General features: G+C 49.1%; 1 protein-coding gene across 2 annotated transcripts in view; it reads left to right on the top strand.

Annotated features, from left to right (window-relative positions):
- DARS2 (aspartyl-tRNA synthetase 2, mitochondrial) overlaps positions 1-18,356 on the top strand; it is a 257,150-nt gene that overhangs the window by 199,521 nt on the left and 39,273 nt on the right. For both annotated transcript variants that reach the window (XM_078641810.1, XM_078641802.1), the window contains 2 exons: positions 16,918-16,980; positions 17,920-18,072. In XM_078641810.1, the coding sequence (XP_078497936.1) occupies positions 16,918-16,980; positions 17,920-18,072 (216 nt within the window). The remainder of the gene's footprint in view (positions 1-16,917; positions 16,981-17,919; positions 18,073-18,356) is intronic.

Here is an 18,356-nt window from a genome sequence, read left to right as displayed (position 1 = left end):
GAGCGCTGCTGCAAGTGTAGCGCTAAGGCTAAGGACTGAGGCCAAGATGGCCGGTCCCACGTGTCTCGTCGCACCCACGGGTTTCAGCTTTGCTGCAGATGTGGGTTGAGGTCGGAGAGGTCTGGGAATCCGGGTCTCGTCGGGCTCTGAAGTCTGGATCCTCGAGGGAAGATGACAAAGGGAAGCCGCTGGACGCTTGATGGTGCCTGCTTGTGCAGGGTGGACACTCCTTGCCCACAAGGGAGATTTCTTCAGTCTTCTGTGGAGCAGAACGTCGAAGTCCAGAGTTTCTTCTTGTAGAGTAGTTCAGGATTAATCCAACTTGGAATGGGACCAGCTCCTACCTTTATCCTGCTAAAGGGGGCTGCACTACTGACTAGGTCCCTCCCCTGGGTGGGACCAGGAAGGGGGGTGGCTACACCCCCTATCCTTTGTCCGGTTTCCCACCAGAGCTGGGGCAGGGATGCCCAAGCAACTGGTTTGAACTGGTGTATGCACAGGACACCTTGTGTGCCCCGGGCATGTCTCATTCCTTACAGGGCTATCCTACCCAATACACAAAATCCTGTCTGGGGTGGTGCTAGCACCTCCCAAGGCAGGAAAACCTTTGTCCAAGCCTCCCTCGCTGGAAGGACTCCCAGCAGCAGGAGGTCAGACTTGTGTCTGTGGTGGCAGCATCCATTTTGTGATGCCAAGGTTCGAGTTAACTTTAACCGGGGTTCTCAGTTACATACATGTCGTGTCCCTCTAGAAGGGTGGAATGCTACCCCCGTCGCCAGAATTGGCGAGGGGTTAGTATTCCAATTCGTATGACACCTTACTCGACATGTTTTGATAATGTTATACCAAAGTTGGCATTTAACCGCGAGGATTATAATGCACTTAAGAGTATATGGTATAGCGTTATCATGGAACAGCTATTAGGACTTGGTTCCGCAAGCTGCAAACGGGCTCAGCTCATGCCAGAGCACCATCTCACATAATTCCAATCACTCTGCCTTCAGGATTGTTAAGGCCTGCCATAGGAGTGACTGATAGGAATATATGTGTCCATTTTAAGTTTAGATATAGGTAACTATATCTAAAGCAAAGGGTGATTACACCACCTTGCCCCAGCTGTCGTGCAGCCAGTTGTGTCTGTTTAGATGACCAGCCAGGGGTGGCATAATACATGCTTCAGCCCCTGGTAGGCCCTGGGTACACCTATGCCCTGGATACCTAAGGTATACTGTACAGGGACTGATAAGGTGGCCCAGTACCAATTGGTAAATGCACCTAAGGTACATGGTTGTCAATTTAGAGAGAGAACAGCTAGGCTGTGGGTCTGATTAGCAGGCCCACAGCCAGGGAAAGTCGTAAACCAGTGAAGCAAAAAACAAAAATCTGGGGTGACCATAGGATTGCAGACCCCACTCTCCTACATTTCCATAGAGTGCTTTAAAGAAATGGAACCGTCTATAAATAGAGACCTACCTAACCCTGCACAACTGTTTTCTTAGTAGTTCTGACGCTTTTCTGACTATTCCAGGGGCCTGATGCATAGGCACCTCCAAGTTCCACCGCAGGGCTGAGGGTGGGGAGCAGGCAAACACTTCAGCCTCCAAGCCCCTTTATCTTCTCCTTAGCGGAACACAGCCCCCCCTGTGGGAGGCAGGATTAGACATTTTCTTTCAGACCATTGCATCTGATAAATTGTTCCTCCAGATCTTGCAACACAGCTATGCTCTTGCATTCTTTTCCGATACAGCTAAACTTCCACAACAGAGTGGCTTTTAAAGGAGCACCTCTCCATCTTGCAGCAAAAGGGGCAGGCCTTGTTGGCCAAATGGGACATCTATAGGGTTCCTGACCTGGACATGAGGACAGGTTGGTCCCACTGTTACTTCCTCTGCCAAAGAAGGACAGGGGCCTTTGTCCTTATTTAGATCTTTGCCTTCTGAATGCCTTTCTCTGGAAGGACACTCTCTTGACATCTCCGGGGTTCTTGATCAACGTGCCTAAGTCACACCTTACTCCTTCTCAGAGGCTTCCATTAGTCTGAGCCAGTCTGAATACGGTGCAGTTTGAGCCTTCCCACCTGCTCAACGAGTCTAGGACATTTTTGCTATGATCCTGATGTTTTAGCCCCAATTCTGGATCTATGTCAGAGTGGCTTTGAGGCTTGTTGGCCTCGTGCATCCTTCTTGTCCTATTTTCCAGGTTGGATCTGCGGGCTACACAGTGGCCTGTTAAGCCTCAATGGGCCCAGCACCAAGGAAACCTGCTTAATTACATCCTGGTTTTGGAGGGGACCAGACAAGATCTGTGGTGGTGGCTGCTTGACTGCAGCCTGACCAGCAGCAAACCCCTCTTCCTTCCTCGCCAAGAGCTGATGGTGGCGGCAGATGTGTCACTACTTGGTTGGGGCGATCACTGGCAGAAAGCCGGCTCCACATAAATCTGTTGAAGCTATAGGCTATCTGCTTGGTGTTAAAGGCATTTCTGCCTTCCATCAAGGTATGTCTGGTGCAGGTTCTCGCAGACAATGCTACCCCCATGTGGTATTGCAACAAGCAGGGTGGAGTGGGATCCTGGGTCCTGGCAACACCTAGCGGATAGTGAATGGCGGTTGCATCCCGAGCTAGCACAAGATGTGTTTCGACAGTGGGGAGAGCCCTAGCTGAATCTTTCCGCTACTGTCAAACATGCAGTGTTTTAACTTCATCGCATTAAAGTTCTCAAAGAACACACTCTCTTGAAGACTCATTTAGGCTAGATTGGAGCACGTGCCTCCTGTATGCCTTTTTGCCATTACCTCTCCTGCCCCGAGCTCTGAAGAGGATTAGGAATGACCAGGTCTAAGTCATCCCAGTGGCTCCGGATATAGCTAGGACAGTTTGGTAACCAGAATGTCTAGGCTTGAGCGTTTGCACTCTGATCTGGGTACTGCTGCAGTAGAATCTTCTGTTGCAGCAGCTGGGCATGGTTCTGTTCCTGCACCTGCTCAATCTACATCTCTATGCGTGGAGATTGAACAACAGGAGCAGTTAACTGCAATTGATCTGCAACTTGAAGTTGTGATGAAATCCTGTCGTCAAGGCATTGTTCTACAAAGTCGGTCTATGCTGGAACAAATGTATGGCCCACTGTGGAGTCTGCAGTACAGAGCCTTTACAAGCTATACTGTTGTATATTTAACTATTTGTTTTCTCTAAGGCACAGCAAGGCCAAGCAGTGGGCAATATTAAAGTCTATCTGTCTGCCAATTCAGCCTCTTTACTTTTAACGGGCCAACTGTCCTTGTTTAAATCACCTGTTGGGATACGTTTTATTGAAGGTTTGAATCTTTACCTCCCAAACCATTTTTATGCCACAATGGGATCTTAATTCGGTCTTTGCTGCTCACTGTGCCCTCTGATTGTCAAAATGGTCTTTTTCATTACGATCACTTCAGCTCATTGTGTGAGTGAACTACAGGCTCTCTCTGTGCAGCCACCCTAGTATCTTTTTCCCAGACAAGCTTGGGTTAAGGACCAGCCCAGCCTATTTTCCAAAGGTTGTGACTCCTTTTCAGATTGGTCGATTCGTCACTCTCCCAACATTCATTGCTCTGCCTCACTCCGAGAAAGAGTAGTGATTTAGCCATTTGGCCCCAAAAGAGACTTCAGTTTCTACATTGAATGTACCAAGGAACATCAGGTAGACTATCACCTCTTTGGGGAGCTCTCGGGGACACAAAAAGGTAATGTCATGCAGAAAAGGACTTTGTAACGGTGGATACTTATGTATCACGACCTACTATGCACCACTGGTCCAGATGCAGCCCCCCGAAGAACTGAGGTTTAATTCCACCATAGTTAAGCCTGTTACCACTATGTTGTCACGCAGAGTGCCTGTTCTGGACATCTGCAGTGCTGCAAAGTGGGCATCAGTGCATGCATTGACAAGGCACTACTGCCTTGACCGCAAGGTATGACGGGATGTTCGGCCATTCCGTCCTGCTGGACTTTTTGGTTTGAGCCACTCCACAGACCATGTACCTTGGTGAGGTAGTTTTGGTATCTATTTCATACGTGAGGAATCTGCGGTTAGAATTCTCCATTAGAAGAAAAAGTTACATAACCCCAGTAAGGCTCTTTATGTGTATATTCTTACCATAGATTCCTCACTTCCTCCCTTCTCCCCATTCTATGGTATGGCCTCTTTTTACCATCTAAAAAGGTCCCAAATAAGACATCTGCAGACTGAATCTTCCAAGTTGTTTTATGCTTTGTGTCCGAGGGCGCAGAAAGAGTCAAGCAAGGAACTTAAATAGCCTTGCAGAGGTGGAGCTTATATGCAACTCTGCTCTGTCACTTCTAGGGCAAAACAAAGTCAACACAGAACTGCATGTTGCCACCTAGCGGTCTGTGTGAGCACTGCTGTTAACGTTTAAAGATTCAGTCCGGTGCCAGAAGAATAGTCTACAGGTGAGGGGTCTGTGGTTAGATATTAGATAGCATATCCACTAGAAAGACTGCTATAAAAGTTAAGTAACTTCTTCATTGCAGAGGCATAAATTAAAGGTGTTGCTATCAGGGGTGTAAAGATGCAAAGGGTTTTCTCCACAACCTTCATGAAGTTCTATATACTTGGGAGAAATTAATCTACAGTGGCTGGTTTTGTGGGACACAGTTGCAAGAAGAAAATAATCTGCAGTTGCTGGATTTATTGGATACAGTTCCTACAAAAACACTTTCAACGGAAAATATTTGCACAAAAAAGCAGAAAAAATCTCCTCTAAAACTCTTGTTGCATTCATTTACTCTTACAGTTGAACGTTTTGTCACTGTAACAAACCTTGCATATTCACTGGCAAAATTATAATTTCATACACCCCTAGCCACTATTACCATGCGCAGTGTCGAGCAAAAGGATCAGTGCATAAAACATACCTCGTACTGAGCCTTCTAATCTCATGCTGCTCCATCTGAGTTTTGGGAAGATTAAGCAGAAAGGCTTCATTTGAGAGATACATTTTTGTTGAGTTTAGCTATTGTATCTTACTATATTTTGCTCAAAATATCTACCTACAAAAATATTGCATCCAATATAGTAACTATTACTGTATCACCTAGACAAATTCTAGATTTACTATGATTTACTCTGCATTCACTTACCGTACAATATGGCGGTATTTGGTCTAGTAGATACAATTTAATCTGCTTAGGAGATGACCTCTTGGAATCACGCAGGACTTCTTTTTTGGAAAACTTGTGCATGTACTGCACTGTTCCCAATGAGCCCTTGTGCATGTGTGGCGTTTACCTTGCAGGAGTGAACAACGGCGCCATCTGTTTGCAATTATCGCGCTCGCTCCCGCAAGGTAAACTCTGTACATGGACTGAGCCCACGGCCAGCCAATGGCGTTCACTGGTGGAAACTCGCAGAAATTTGCAAAAGATGCAGCCTGTAAAGTGCACCTCTCCCCCCACCGCCAGACTCATCCAACCCTACCGTGGCTCCCAGTGTATGGTCTAGGCCTTTCTCTTCCCAAAATCTTTCCTGAGTAGGAATGTGTAATTGTTTGCTGTTTTCTTCAGGGCACGAGTTTATAATAATAATAATAATAATAATAATAATAATACTGAAGTTTATATAGCGCGACAGCTACCTCTCACTGAGATGTCCTGGCGCTTAGTGAGCAAGGGGGAGGGACAGTGTATCAGGTGAAAGAAAAAGTTAGTGATTAAAAAGCCACGTTTTTAGCTGTTTCCTGAAACACAATTCTGAGCTCGCATTGCGAAGCTCAAGTGGTAGGGCATTCCACAATCTGGCTGTTGCGGCTGAAAACGTTCTCCCTCCAAGCCGAGCTCTTGAGACGCGTGGGACCAGGAGCTGATTATGCGCACATGAGCGCAGGGGGCATGCCTGTTGGTAGTGGGGGAGTCTTAGTTTGAGGTAGTGTGAGCACTCGCCCTGCAAAGCACGGTAGGCAAGTGTCAGAGCCTTAAACTCAATTCTGCTTGCCACTGGTAACCAGTGCAGCGCTCGTAGGTGTGGCGAGATATGTTGTTTGAAGGGTATGTGTTTGATCAACCTTGCCGCCGCATTTTGCACCAGTTGTAATTGCTGGATCGCATATTTCGGTAAGCCCAAGTAAAGGCCATTGGCATAGTCCAGCCTAGATGTTACTGTGGCATGGACAACGAATTTGCGGCAGTCTTCGGGCAGTAGGTCCAGGAATTTGCGTAAATTTCTTAGTTTATTTAGGCAACCAGCCGTTACCTGTTGAATGTGGGCGGAGAAGGAGAGTTCGTCATCCCACCTCACCCCAAGGTTTTTAGCACTCGTACTGGGAGAAGGAGGAGGCCCCATTTCAGTAGGCCACCAAAGATCTGGTGAGGGCGTAGGGCCTTTCCAAAAAAATCACCTCCGTTTTCCCTGCATTTAATTTTAACTTGTTCGTGTTCATCCAGGTGGCAACATCACAAAGACATCCCTTAAAGTTGCTAAAGGCCTTCTTCGTCTGATCTTGGTAAGGGAGCACCAACTGGGTATCGTCGGCGTATGAGATTGCTTTGACGCCCCAGTTGGCGATTAAGGTGAAGAGAGGGGCCAGATACACATTAAAAAGCAAGTGGCTCAGGGCTGACCCCTGGGGAACACCACACCATATAGGTTTGGGTGAGGATGAAAAAGGGCGAAGGGCGACTTTCTGAGAACGGGCACTCGGGTAGGATTGGAGCCAGGCCAGTGCCTTCCCACCCAGGCCGATACATTCCAGTCTCTCGATCAGTCTAGCATGATCGACCATGTCGAAAGCTGCAGATAGATCCAGGAGCACCAGCATTGCTGATGCTCCTGAATCTAGTGACCATCTGACTGACTCAGCTACCTCTATGAGGGCCCTCTCGGTGCGGAAACCTGACCGAAAGCCAGACTGAGTTTCATGTAGTACATTATTTCCTTCAATGAAATTGTTCAGTTGGCTTTGGATCAGTTTCTCCAGCATTTTCCCTGGCGCAGGAAGTAGTGAAATTGGCCTAAGATTGCTGAAATCCCCCGATGCTACGGAGGGTTATTTTGTCAAGGGAAGCAGCGTAGCATACTTCCAGCAGTCGGGGAAAATTCTGGTTGTAAGGGATGAATTCCAGACATGGGTAAGTGTGGTGACTAGGGATTGCGATATCATTTTCCAGAGTTTGGCGGGGCAGGGATCATCAGAGGCCCCTGATTTACATTTTCCAATCTGTGCAAGCGCCTCCTGTTGCGAAATTGGAGAAAAAGATGAGAACGATGGAGGGGGTACACTGGCTAGAGTAGAATCTGACCTCTCTGTCGCAGTCGGGGCAGAGAAGGTGTCGTATACCTTTTGAATTTTATTGTCAAAAAAGTTGGAAATGTCTTCACATATAGCTGGGGTTGAAGACACCTTCGTCTCAATGGCTCTTGGCTTAAAAAAGGATTGGACTACTGTTAGAACTGGCTATTTCTGGTACGCTAAGGCTGACGCCAAAGCCAGGCAGAAACCACCATTCTAGTCAGGGCAAGGAAGTCACACGCCAAGATAACCCCTGCTCACCCTCTAGGTAGCTTGGCATGAGCAGCAAGGCTTAACTCGGAGGCAATGTGTAAAGCATTTGCGCCAGCACACAACAGCAACAACATACTAGGAACACCACAAAAGGAACTCAACACAAGGTTATATTAAAAATAACTTTTGTATTGTCAAAACATATCAGATAGGATCACACATATACATTGTGCCCACTGGCACGGGCAATATTCACATGGGATTATTTACACAGGACAGGGCCACCTGGGCCACTGTCATAATCAGCACTTTTAGAAATAGAAATAGTACTTATAGAACTTAGAATAAAAGTATATAGAATCACTGTAACACAAATTAACAGTTATAGATCACATCCAGTAACTACTGGGAACAGGTAAGTACCTCCTACGCAACCCTAACCACCTTAGAAGAATGTCACACAGGGGACTAGGACCTCACTAGGACCACCTGTACTAAAAAGAACAACCACCTAAGTATCACACAGCATTTAGGGGTCTAAGAAAGAACACATTACCCATGATGTATAAACCGCATTCAGAGGAGTAGTAAAGAGACGCACATAATGTATAAACCTACACATTCAGCGGTGTTAAGAATAAAGCACATGATGTAATAAAAATACATTCAGAGGTACCAGAATAATACAGTAGCGCAAGAGTCACATGATGTCTAAAAACATTCAGAGGTGCAGGAATAACACATGATGCAAGAGAACACATTCAGAGGTGCAATAACCATACAATTGCGCAAAAACTCACATAAGCCACCATCTGTGGCAGTCCCTAGGCCACTGGCCTTGTTGGGGCTAGAACGCCCTGAGTCTCAATATCAGGGGCCTAAATGGTGCAGGTGCCCACTACTTGCTGGGCACCTGGGAACATCCCAGACCTAAACGGTGCAGCTGCCCACTAATTGCTGGGCAGCTGGGAGTCCAAACTGCGACAGGGTCCTCACTGACCCTTAGGCACAAACTGCGCCACGCTGGAGCCACACAGGCTCTACAAACACCTATGTCCACGTTGGAGCCCCACAGGCTCTGGCATGACACGTGCCCAACGTTGGAGCCACACAGGCCCTTAAAACAACGATGCCCCCTTGAGCCTCTCTGGGCTCGAGATCAATGGGCCTTTGAGCCTCTTTGGGCCCTAAACATACACTTGCAGGCTGGAGGGGGCGGGCACCGGCATTGTGCCCCAGCGCCCCCTCTAACTAAAATTGTCCCCGGAGCCTATCTAGGTTCCCCCTACAAATGCGGCGCTTCTGAGACACTCGGGGCTCTTACACGGTGCCTCCAAATCACGGGGGGGAGGATAACAGCCAAAGGGGGCCGCCCGAGACACCAACCGTAGCAGAATAGCAGCCCTCTGCAGAGCGGGGCGGCTCAGCACACTGCACCAGCGAGGTATGCGACCTCGCACTTCCCCTCCCAGCCGGCTTCCTCTCACCGGCTTCCTGGACGTGGGGGCAGCGCGTCTCCTTCACCTCGCCCGGCAGCAGCGCTTCCCTCGAGGGTGAAGGCGGGGCTCTCCCTGCAGCACGGAGGCCTCGCGGCTGGGGCGGTCGAACTTCTCTCTCTCCCCGGGACTCCCCCTTCACTCAGGAGCCCCGGGGCAGACACGGCAGGCGGCTTCCTTCCGGTGGCAGTGCGGGGCTCTCCCAGCCTCACGGGAGCCCCGCACCATCTCCCGCCGTACTTCTTCCCTCGGCCCGGGCTTCCTTCACGCGGCACAGCTCCCGTCCATCAATGGAATGCCGGCTCCCACGACGAGCCTCCTCATGCACTCGGGAGCCAGCCAATGACAGTGCGGCTCCCGGGACAAGGCCCTATGACGTGGCAGCTTCTGCGGGGCGAATCGGCCAATCGGGGCACGGCTCTCGGGGACAGGCCTCCAGCAATGGCCAATCAGAGCGCGGCCCCTGCCGAGGGACGGCCAATCAGGTCGCGGCCCCTTCATGGCTTCATCCACGGCAGCGGCGGTGATTTCCATGCCGGGTGGGCACCGGCCTTAAAGATAAAGCGCTCCCAACGCTCGGGAAGTCCTCGGTTGCGCTGGTCATGCCGGGTGGGCACCGGCCTCTTCAAAACAAAGCGCTCTTAAGCGCCCACGGCCAATCCACGGCGCTCCCAGCGCTAGCAACCAGACAGAGCGCTCCCAGGAGCTCAGGGAGACCCACAGCGCTTCCAGGCGCTAGAAATACGAATCAAGTGCTCCCAAGCGCCAGCAGGCAGCAAAGAGGGTTCAAGTCAAAATAAAGCACTCTCTGCAGGGAAGTGCAGCTTCTCCATGCTGCAAAGGTCCCAGAGCTTCCCAGGGGGGGCAAAGCCAAGTCCCCCCATCAGCCCAGGCAGGGCAGAGGGGTCCCCCCAGGAGTCCAGGAAAGTCCATCAGGAGTCCAGGGGCTGGGCAGAGCACGCCCCTGGCAGATTCAAGTTAGAAACAAGAACATTTTGGAAGGGGACACAGCCCCTTCTTATACACAGAAAAGTCTTTGAAGTCCTTTGAAGTCTTTGTGCAAGTGGGCCCTGAGCCTGGTCTAAACCAGTTCTGGGGGTTGCTGGAGTGCTGGGTGTTTCTGGTTTCCCTCTCCTGTCAGCATCAGGGTCAGAGGTGACAGTTGACCGGCAGGAGGGGGAGCCAGCATGGTGGTCAGGCAGGCACAGCCCTGCACTATCAGGCGCTATCTCCTCCCGCCTCCCTGGCAGCAGATGTGGCCTTTCATCCACGGGCTGACTCTGACCCCCTCCCTCCGGGGGCTCTGCAGCCCCTGTCACCCTCAGACCAGACAGTCAATCCACAAGCAGGCCCAGGCACTCCTGGGCCAGGCTCACCAGCCATTCACGTGCCAGCAGACTCACTACACAAATATGCCAACTTCTAAAAGTGGCGCTTCTAGACTAGACACAACCATGCCGCATACACCATTACGCAGCATTCATTCTCACGAGTTCACACATATCAAACTCGACCCTGCACTCCCCACACATCAGGAACTACCATGGGCATACATATTCCCCATTCATTCCTATGGGAGGGCAGGTCACTCACCACACATACACAGAGAGCACACGCACTTTACACTGTACCACAGTGAAAAAGTGCGCAGAATCCTAAAATCACCAACCCAGGTTCCAGGAACAGGCTAGGAAAAAGCAAAGAGTGTCGGGGTGAACCTGCCCAAAGGGCCGGATCCAACAACTATCTTAAAAACTTCTTTGCCCGAGTGGTCCGCTTTCTGAGTGCTGGACGCAATGAATTCTCTTCTAGCCTTTTTTTATAGATTTGTGTAGCATATTCAAGGCCTTTCTATAGCACGCCTTATCCGCATCACTGTATTTTAGTCTCCATTGGCGTTCCAATCTCTTGCACCTGCAAGAGATCGTGTGTTTCACAGCTGCTGCCTAGAAACATTACATGTACCTTAAAGTTTCCATCTCTTTTTTTTGCAGCGTATCAAGCATAAAACAGCATTATTGCACAATGTCGCAAACACCCTCTCTGATTTATGTTACGCAGCCGATCTGTCTATTAAACTGGGTACCTTTGATGACTGGTGGTAGGACATTTTTGCAAGAATTGCCTTGCCGCTCATGTAAATAATATAAGATAAGTAATACTAAAAGACCAGATTGCAGTGACGTGCATTATAAGTACGTAAATGAATAAAATAAAAAGAAATCACATTTCTGGAAGTGAGGACTATGCAGGGACGATGCCAGCTTTAATTAGGGGCTGGGACTGTGCTGTCTTCCATGACACAAGTCGGAGCAGCAAGAGAAGCGCGGCTGACAGGGGAGACCGCAGGGGCGGCAGCCGGGATCAAAACGCATATGAAAGCAGGGACCCTCTTTTGTTCTCTCCCTGTGTTGCCCCCATGCGTCTTCAAGGCTGCAGTTATTCACAGAAGAGGCCGGCTCATCAGCGCCGGCTGCTGGTGTCTCTGATGCCACGTCACAAGGAGCAGAGATGAAGGGTCGCGCTTTTCAGCGCTTGTACTCGCGCTACTTGTATTTTTAACTTGACCCGTTTTGTATTTGTGTAATTTCATTTGTCATACAGTTATTCCCTGTTTTTAATTCTCCTCACCGCACTGCTGCATTTAAACTGTTCCCCTCACCGCTGTTTAGCGGGCCGGACCTTTGCGCCGAGTCATCGGTGGGCGCCATCTTGGATAGGGACAAGGTTAGTTTGCAGCGACCTGCGCTCTAGCAGTCAGGTGGACTGGCTAGAGACAGTTCTTGGGCTCATACTATTTAAGGGACACAGTCAGGAGCTTTCCCTCTTGCTGGTCGCGCTTTTCAGCGCTTGTACTCGCGCTACTTGTATTTTTAACTTGACCCGTTTTGTATTTGTGTAATTTCATTTGTCATACAGTTATTCCCTGTTTTTAATTCTCCTCACCGCACTGCTGCATTGAAACTGTTCCCCTCACCGCTGTTTAGCGGGCCGGACCTTTGCGCCGAGTCATCGGTGGGCGCCATCTTGGATAGGGTCAAGGTTAGTTTGCAGCGACCTGCGCTCTAGCAGTCAGGTGGACTGGCTAGAGACAGTTCGTGGGCTCATACTATTTAAGGGACACAGTCAGGAGCTCTCCCTCTTGCTGGTCGCGCTTTTCAGCGCTTGTACTCGCGCTACTTGTATTTTTAACTTGACCCGTTTTGTATTTGTGTAATTTCATTTGTCATACAGTTATTCCCTGTTTTTAATTCTCCTCACCGCACTGCTGCATTTAAACTGTTCCCCTCACCGCTGTTTAGCGGGCCGGACCTTTGCGCCGAGTCATCGGTGGGCGCCATCTTGGATAGGGACAAGGTTAGTTTGCAGCGACCTGCGCTCTAGCAGTCAGGTGGACTGGCTAAGAGCCCTATATCTATCAGTATCTATGGCGCGCAGCGTGTGCGCGCAGCGTGTCCGCCGCAGCCACGCCGGAGTCACGCCGGAGTCACGCCGGAGTCACGCCGGAGTCACGCCGGAGTCACGCCGGAGTCACGCCGGAGTCACGCCGGAGTCCAGCCCGTCTGCGCCCGTCCGCGCTGAGGACGGGCTGGACGGCTGGACCTATAGGTCGGATATAGTGGGGCACGGCGTATTGAAATATTCTTTACAGGATATCTTACGCCTTCGACCTATCATTGCACCATGCTTCCATAGAGTCACTCCTGAAGACCTCCCCGCGTTCAAGGGATGTGGGTGCTTACAGATAGACCCTGCCGGCGTGAACTCTGCCCGTCCCGTCCCCCCTCGGGAACCTCGCTCGCTAGTACCTCCCAGTGAACTGAGCGTAAATTGCCTGCTCCTTAATGCGCGCTCACTCATTAAAAACAACATTGTTTTTAAGGAGCTTGTTTTGGAGAAGAACCCGACATGGGTTTTTATTACGGAAACGTGGGCCAAGGACTCATCTGGTCCAGACCTCATCGAAGCAGTCCCAGATGGATATTGCTTGCCTCGGCAGGACAGAATAGGCCGGGTCGGTGGGGGATTAGCTATCCTGCATAGAGACAGCTTTCAATGTCATACTATGCCTTTATCTGACCCCAAGGATGCTATCCAGGTGTTGTATTTTTCATTACATGACTCCTATATCTCTCAATTTAACGGGATTCTGGTCTATCGTCCGCCCGGTCCTAGAGCAGATTTTAGTTTAAAACTGCTTCAGTTCCTGGAGCCCTACTTTGGCCGTGAGAATCTAACGATTCTGGGTGATTTTAATTTTCACTTAGAGCTAGTGGAGTCCCATGACACCTCCGCGTTGCTGGAAGCACTGACAGCATGTGGACTCACCCAACTGGTGAAAGGACCCACCCACCGAGCTGGTCATACGCTCGACGGGATTTTCTCTAACGATCAGAGACTGTCAGTAACGGATCCCTTCTCCCTTTCCTGGTCAGACCATCTGGCCGTTCCTTTCAACGTGGCCTTCCCTAGCCAGGATACTCTCAGGAAAGCTCCGAGTACTTTTGAAGTACGTAGGAATCTTAAAAACATCGGGGAACACTCCTTTGACCCGTGGATTCCTAGCTTGTCTTCTATTTGGGAGATGGATCCCTCTTCGGCGGTGCCGTATTATGATAACATCCTTACAGAGGCCTTGGACGAACTGGCGCCAGCTCGGTCCTGCTATTCAGCCAGGAAAAGACCATCAGCCCCTTGGTTCTCTGAACAACTCAGACTCCTTAGACAGGAAGTAAGGAGACAGGAGCGTCGATGGCATGCTAGTTGGGATCTCAAAGACAGGGAAGCTCATAAAACCCTGCTTAAGAGATATAAGCTGGAAGTCATTGGGACCAAACAAGACTACTTTGTGGCTCTGACTTCCTCCCTTTCATCTCCCAAAGAGCTCTTCAGGATCGTGGACTCTTACATCTCTTCAGGTCCCCGATCCTGTTATTCCATCTCAGGAGCTCTGCAATGACATAGCTCTCTTCTTTCAGTCCAAAATATCGGACATCTATACTTCCTTGGAGTCACAGAGGCTTTCAACGGCTGAGTCACCGGCTACTGTGGTCCCGGATGTCTCCTCGGCGGAGCTTCCCTCGGCCGGCTATCTGGAATCTTTTCCTCCGCTCTCCCTACAAGATCTTGATATGCTGCTTGAGAAAACGAAGTCAGGGTCTCCGCTAGATGCTTGCCCTCTTAAGATCATGAAGCAGTGTAGAGGATCTCTTTTACCCCCTCTACTTGAGATCATGAATGGGGCATTGAGGGAGGGTGTATTTCCACAGCAGTGGAAAAATGCTGTGGTAAAACCTCTTCTTAAGAAACCCTCCCTAGATCCCGGGGTATTAAAAAACTTTCGCCCCATCTCACTGCTTCCGGCCCCTGCAAAGATGCTTGAGTCCCATCTAAATGGGCATCTGGCTGCCTTTGTGGAAAATACGGGCTGCCTGGACCCTTCCCAGCATGGTTTCAGGAGGGAACATAGCACCGAGTCTGCCCTCACCCTGGTGCTCGATTCCATCCGTATGAGTGTGGATGAGGGTCGGACATCCCTCCTGATCCTTCTGGACCTCACGGCTGCCTTCGATACCCTATCTCCCCGTGTCTTAACATCCCGACTGGGTGAGATTGGGGTCCGGGGGGCAGCCCTGGGGTTGCTCTCCTCCTTTCTCTATCATAGGGAGCAGAGGGTAATGCTGGGAAAATTTCTATCTCCATCCCTGTCTGTGCATTGTGGGGTCCCTCAAGGGTCGGCGCTTAGTCCCACCCTTTTTAACATCTATGTGACCCCCCTTGCCAGACTTATTAGATCTTTTGGGATGGAGGTAGTTTCCTACGCGGATGACACCCAGATCCTCGTGTCTCTCTCCCAGTCAACTGAGCTGACAGCCTCCAGATTTAGATCTTGCATGGAGGCTGTCGGCCAGTGGATGATTTACAACTCACTGAAATTGAATGGGGAGAAGACCGAGGTGATGGTGTTCGGCGGAAGGGATGACATTTGGTCCAAGGAGTGGTGGCCTGACTCGTTGGGTTCCTGCCCTAAACCTACCTCCTCGGCTAAAAATCTCGGGGTGATGATTGACCCTATTCTTGATATGTGTCAACAGGTCAACAGGACGGTATCTACCTGTTGGGGTATAATCAACGTTCTTAGGAAAATTAGGAACTACCCTTCCCTGCAGGCAAGAAGGCAACTTGCTGTCGCCCTTCTGGGTTCTCGTCTGGACTACTGCAATGCGCTGTATGCTGGACTGAATAAGAGTCAGCTGCAGCGCTTGCAGGTAGTCCAGAATGCGGCAGCCAGATTTGTCCTCGATCTTCCCCGACGCTCTTCGGCCACGCTGGCCAGGAAGCAGCTTCACTGGCTTCCGATAAAGGAGCGGATAGTCTTTAAGTCCATGTGTATGGTCTATAAGGCCTTGGCGAAAAGTAGCCCTACAGGCATTGGATCCATCCTGACCTATTACAATCCTGGCAGGAACCTCCGCTCCTCCAAGTATCTTCTTCTCCACATTCCTCGCATTCGGAAAGCCAGATGGGGTGGTAGGGCTTTTTCCCTTTTGGCTCCCAAATGGTGGAACGATCTTCCATTAGAGTTCAGGTCCCTCCCCTCCCTTCAGACCTTCAGAGCTGCCCTCAAAACACGCCTCTTTGTACAAGCGTATGAGTAATTGTGCCCTGCTTTTTGATCTTTTTGTTAGGCGCCTTGACACCTTCGGATTTTAGTTTGCGCGTTACAAGATGCATAATAAATAAATAAATAAATAAGGGTTAGGGGGCAGTGCGGCAGGGCCCCGATCACTTAAGCCATGTCACCATAGACAGCCCTGCACCTCCCACGCCGGCCCCACTGTCCTATGTCAGCGCACTTTGTGAAAAAGGCTGTGGTGCAATCGGCGGAGAGGGGCTGCTGCTAATTAGCCATGTGCATTATTCAAAAATGTAGATACGTCAAGTACAAAAACAGAGATAACGCCATTTAATCCAAATGTATCCACATCAGCTGGGCCCATGCATTCAGTAACAGATTGCTTTGCAGCAGTGGCGTTTCCCCTTTACCACTGTCAGGTCGTCATTTTTGGTATTTCTGTTGAGTAGTGTGTGCTGCAGTCGTTTGAGATGCTAATCCAGGCAGCCTCAAAGTGGGGGTACGTGGCATAAGCCTGCTATTTCTTTTTCTGTGGACCTAGAAGCCCTGGGTATTTCTGACAACTACATTGCCCCTTTTAGAATTTACAACAGTCTAATTAGTATACAGATTTATTTATTTATTTATAGATTTGTACAGTGCATAGCTGCCCCAGCAACGGGACGTCCCAGCGCTATCCAAGAGACAGATACCAAAAGCCACTCTAACAAACCCGAACAGTTAAGCTGGAAAGAGCCAGTTCTTTAAAGCTTTACGGGAGGGAGAAAGGGCAGGGTGTGCTAATGAGGATCCATACAAGAACAAGCATTGGTATTGCCAACAGGTCTAGCTTTTGGGACCTTATAAGAATTTAGTTATGCAGTACAATATCCTTGGTGCAACATCATCAACTGTTGCATGGCTAAACACTTAAGGTCCCAAAGGCGAGACCTATTGGCTATGCCAATGCTTGTTTTTGTCTTGGAAGCAATCTAGCCCATGGAATATAGTGAGCCTCTGGTCCCTAAATGAAAACAAAGAGTTTCTCTGTCAACATGTAAAGACTTCTCGGTTGACTAGACATGCGGATAGTGTCTGGTTCTGACGGACACTCCACCACTTCTCCAGCTCGGCTGCTAAGATGGGGCCCTTATTCTTCCTTAATTTCTTTGTTGTGGTGATTGTCTACCAGTTTTCATGAATTCCACTTAGACAAAGAAATGGCAATCTCTCATTGCTTTCTCTGTGTGTGTCATAAATTAGCCCACCATGCCCTGGTGTGAATCCTTTTGTTTTGTTTTCTTCTCTAGAAACACCTGAAGGACAAAGATATGGAGACTATGGGAGAACTAGCCAAGAGCGAATGCAATCAGGTATAGTGGAGACCCTGCCACTCTATGGTGGGAATCCGTTTCTCTCATCAGAGTTCATTCGGCCTGCCAGTTAATTGTCTCTTGTGCTGCATGGAATGAACACACATCGGAGCCCACATCCATAAGCACCTTAAACTTGTCTGGGAGACCTGGGACCAAGCCAGAGTTTCAAGATAGCCACTATCTGTGTAATTACGTTGTCAACTTAGTTATTATATGTAAATTATATGGCTATCCTGAATATCAAGCCTTCCATTGGACACTCATGCCTTAAATGCTCTCAGTGACTGGTCTCTCTACAATGGGTTTTGTCCTTAAAGGCTTAAATGAGTGATTGGAAAGAAATGTTACCACATGACTCAAAGTTAGTGTGGCCATGTTCCTAGTTTTGGGTTTCTGGGAATTGTAGGTTTGGTGCATCTGAATTGAATTAATTGGACTAAAGATCGAGATTACATTGGTTAATAACAGGAAATTCAATGGCTGAAAATTAATTTTCCCTGCTACTTGGCTTCTTATAAACCTAACCTAGAACCCAGGGATCATTTTCAACATAAATTAGTTCCTTCTTTTCTTGACCTCCCATCAGAATAATGTCTGCCAACTTCCTATTCCAGTGACCAAATGTGATTCTACCAACTGGTGACATTCCCTGTCACACATGTAGTGTAATGGGTCAGCTAGATCGGTACAGTATTGAAAATGCACCTTACAATAGTTATCTTCAATTTTAGTTGGTAGTTAGGAAGTACTTCTGGGACTTCCATCCACTTTGTCTTGATGCAAAGCAGGGATCGTGGGATCAAGAATGGTGACCTGATCTGTCATAGGCGACAATCGCGCTGCTTATAGCAATGCAGGGGACCGTGGAGAAGTTTGAGGCGGACACTGTGTGTGGCCAGGTGCTTTCACATCTTTGTAATATTTCTGTCTGTGCAGAATGTGTCCTGGGTAATCCTGAGGCCAGATGGCAGCTGGAAGGCTCGACTGGTCAAGCTGTGGACTGAAGAACAGAAAGTCCAACTCAGTCAGTTGATGGGCTCCAAAGCCGGTGACGTACTCCTTGTAGCCGCCGGGGAGCATGAGGCCACGGTGAGCAAGAGTCACCCCCTTTCTGTATGAAAGAAGGGCTGTCTTCTACCCAACGTAATGTCCCGGTCACCTGCAAACTTTTCACACAGATTCTATACGGTCTTCATCTTAAACGCCTTCATACGATAAAATGTCTGTTATTCCTAAAAATACCTTATTTACACAGTGCCCTTAATTATATTGTTATAATGCTTTAATATGTGCAGAGCATGTCAAGACTAGTATGGGAAACCTTTAGGAGTGCTAGAGCCATTCTTTTGGTACAACTGAGTAAGCGCATTAAA

The sequence above is a fragment of the Lissotriton helveticus genome, chromosome 1_1 (genome assembly GCF_964261635.1).
Source record: "Lissotriton helveticus chromosome 1_1, aLisHel1.1, whole genome shotgun sequence".
Lineage (NCBI taxonomy): Eukaryota > Metazoa > Chordata > Amphibia > Caudata > Salamandridae > Lissotriton > Lissotriton helveticus.
The sequence above is the reverse complement of the archived record's forward strand: the minus strand, read 5'-3'. Positions and strand labels throughout refer to the sequence as shown.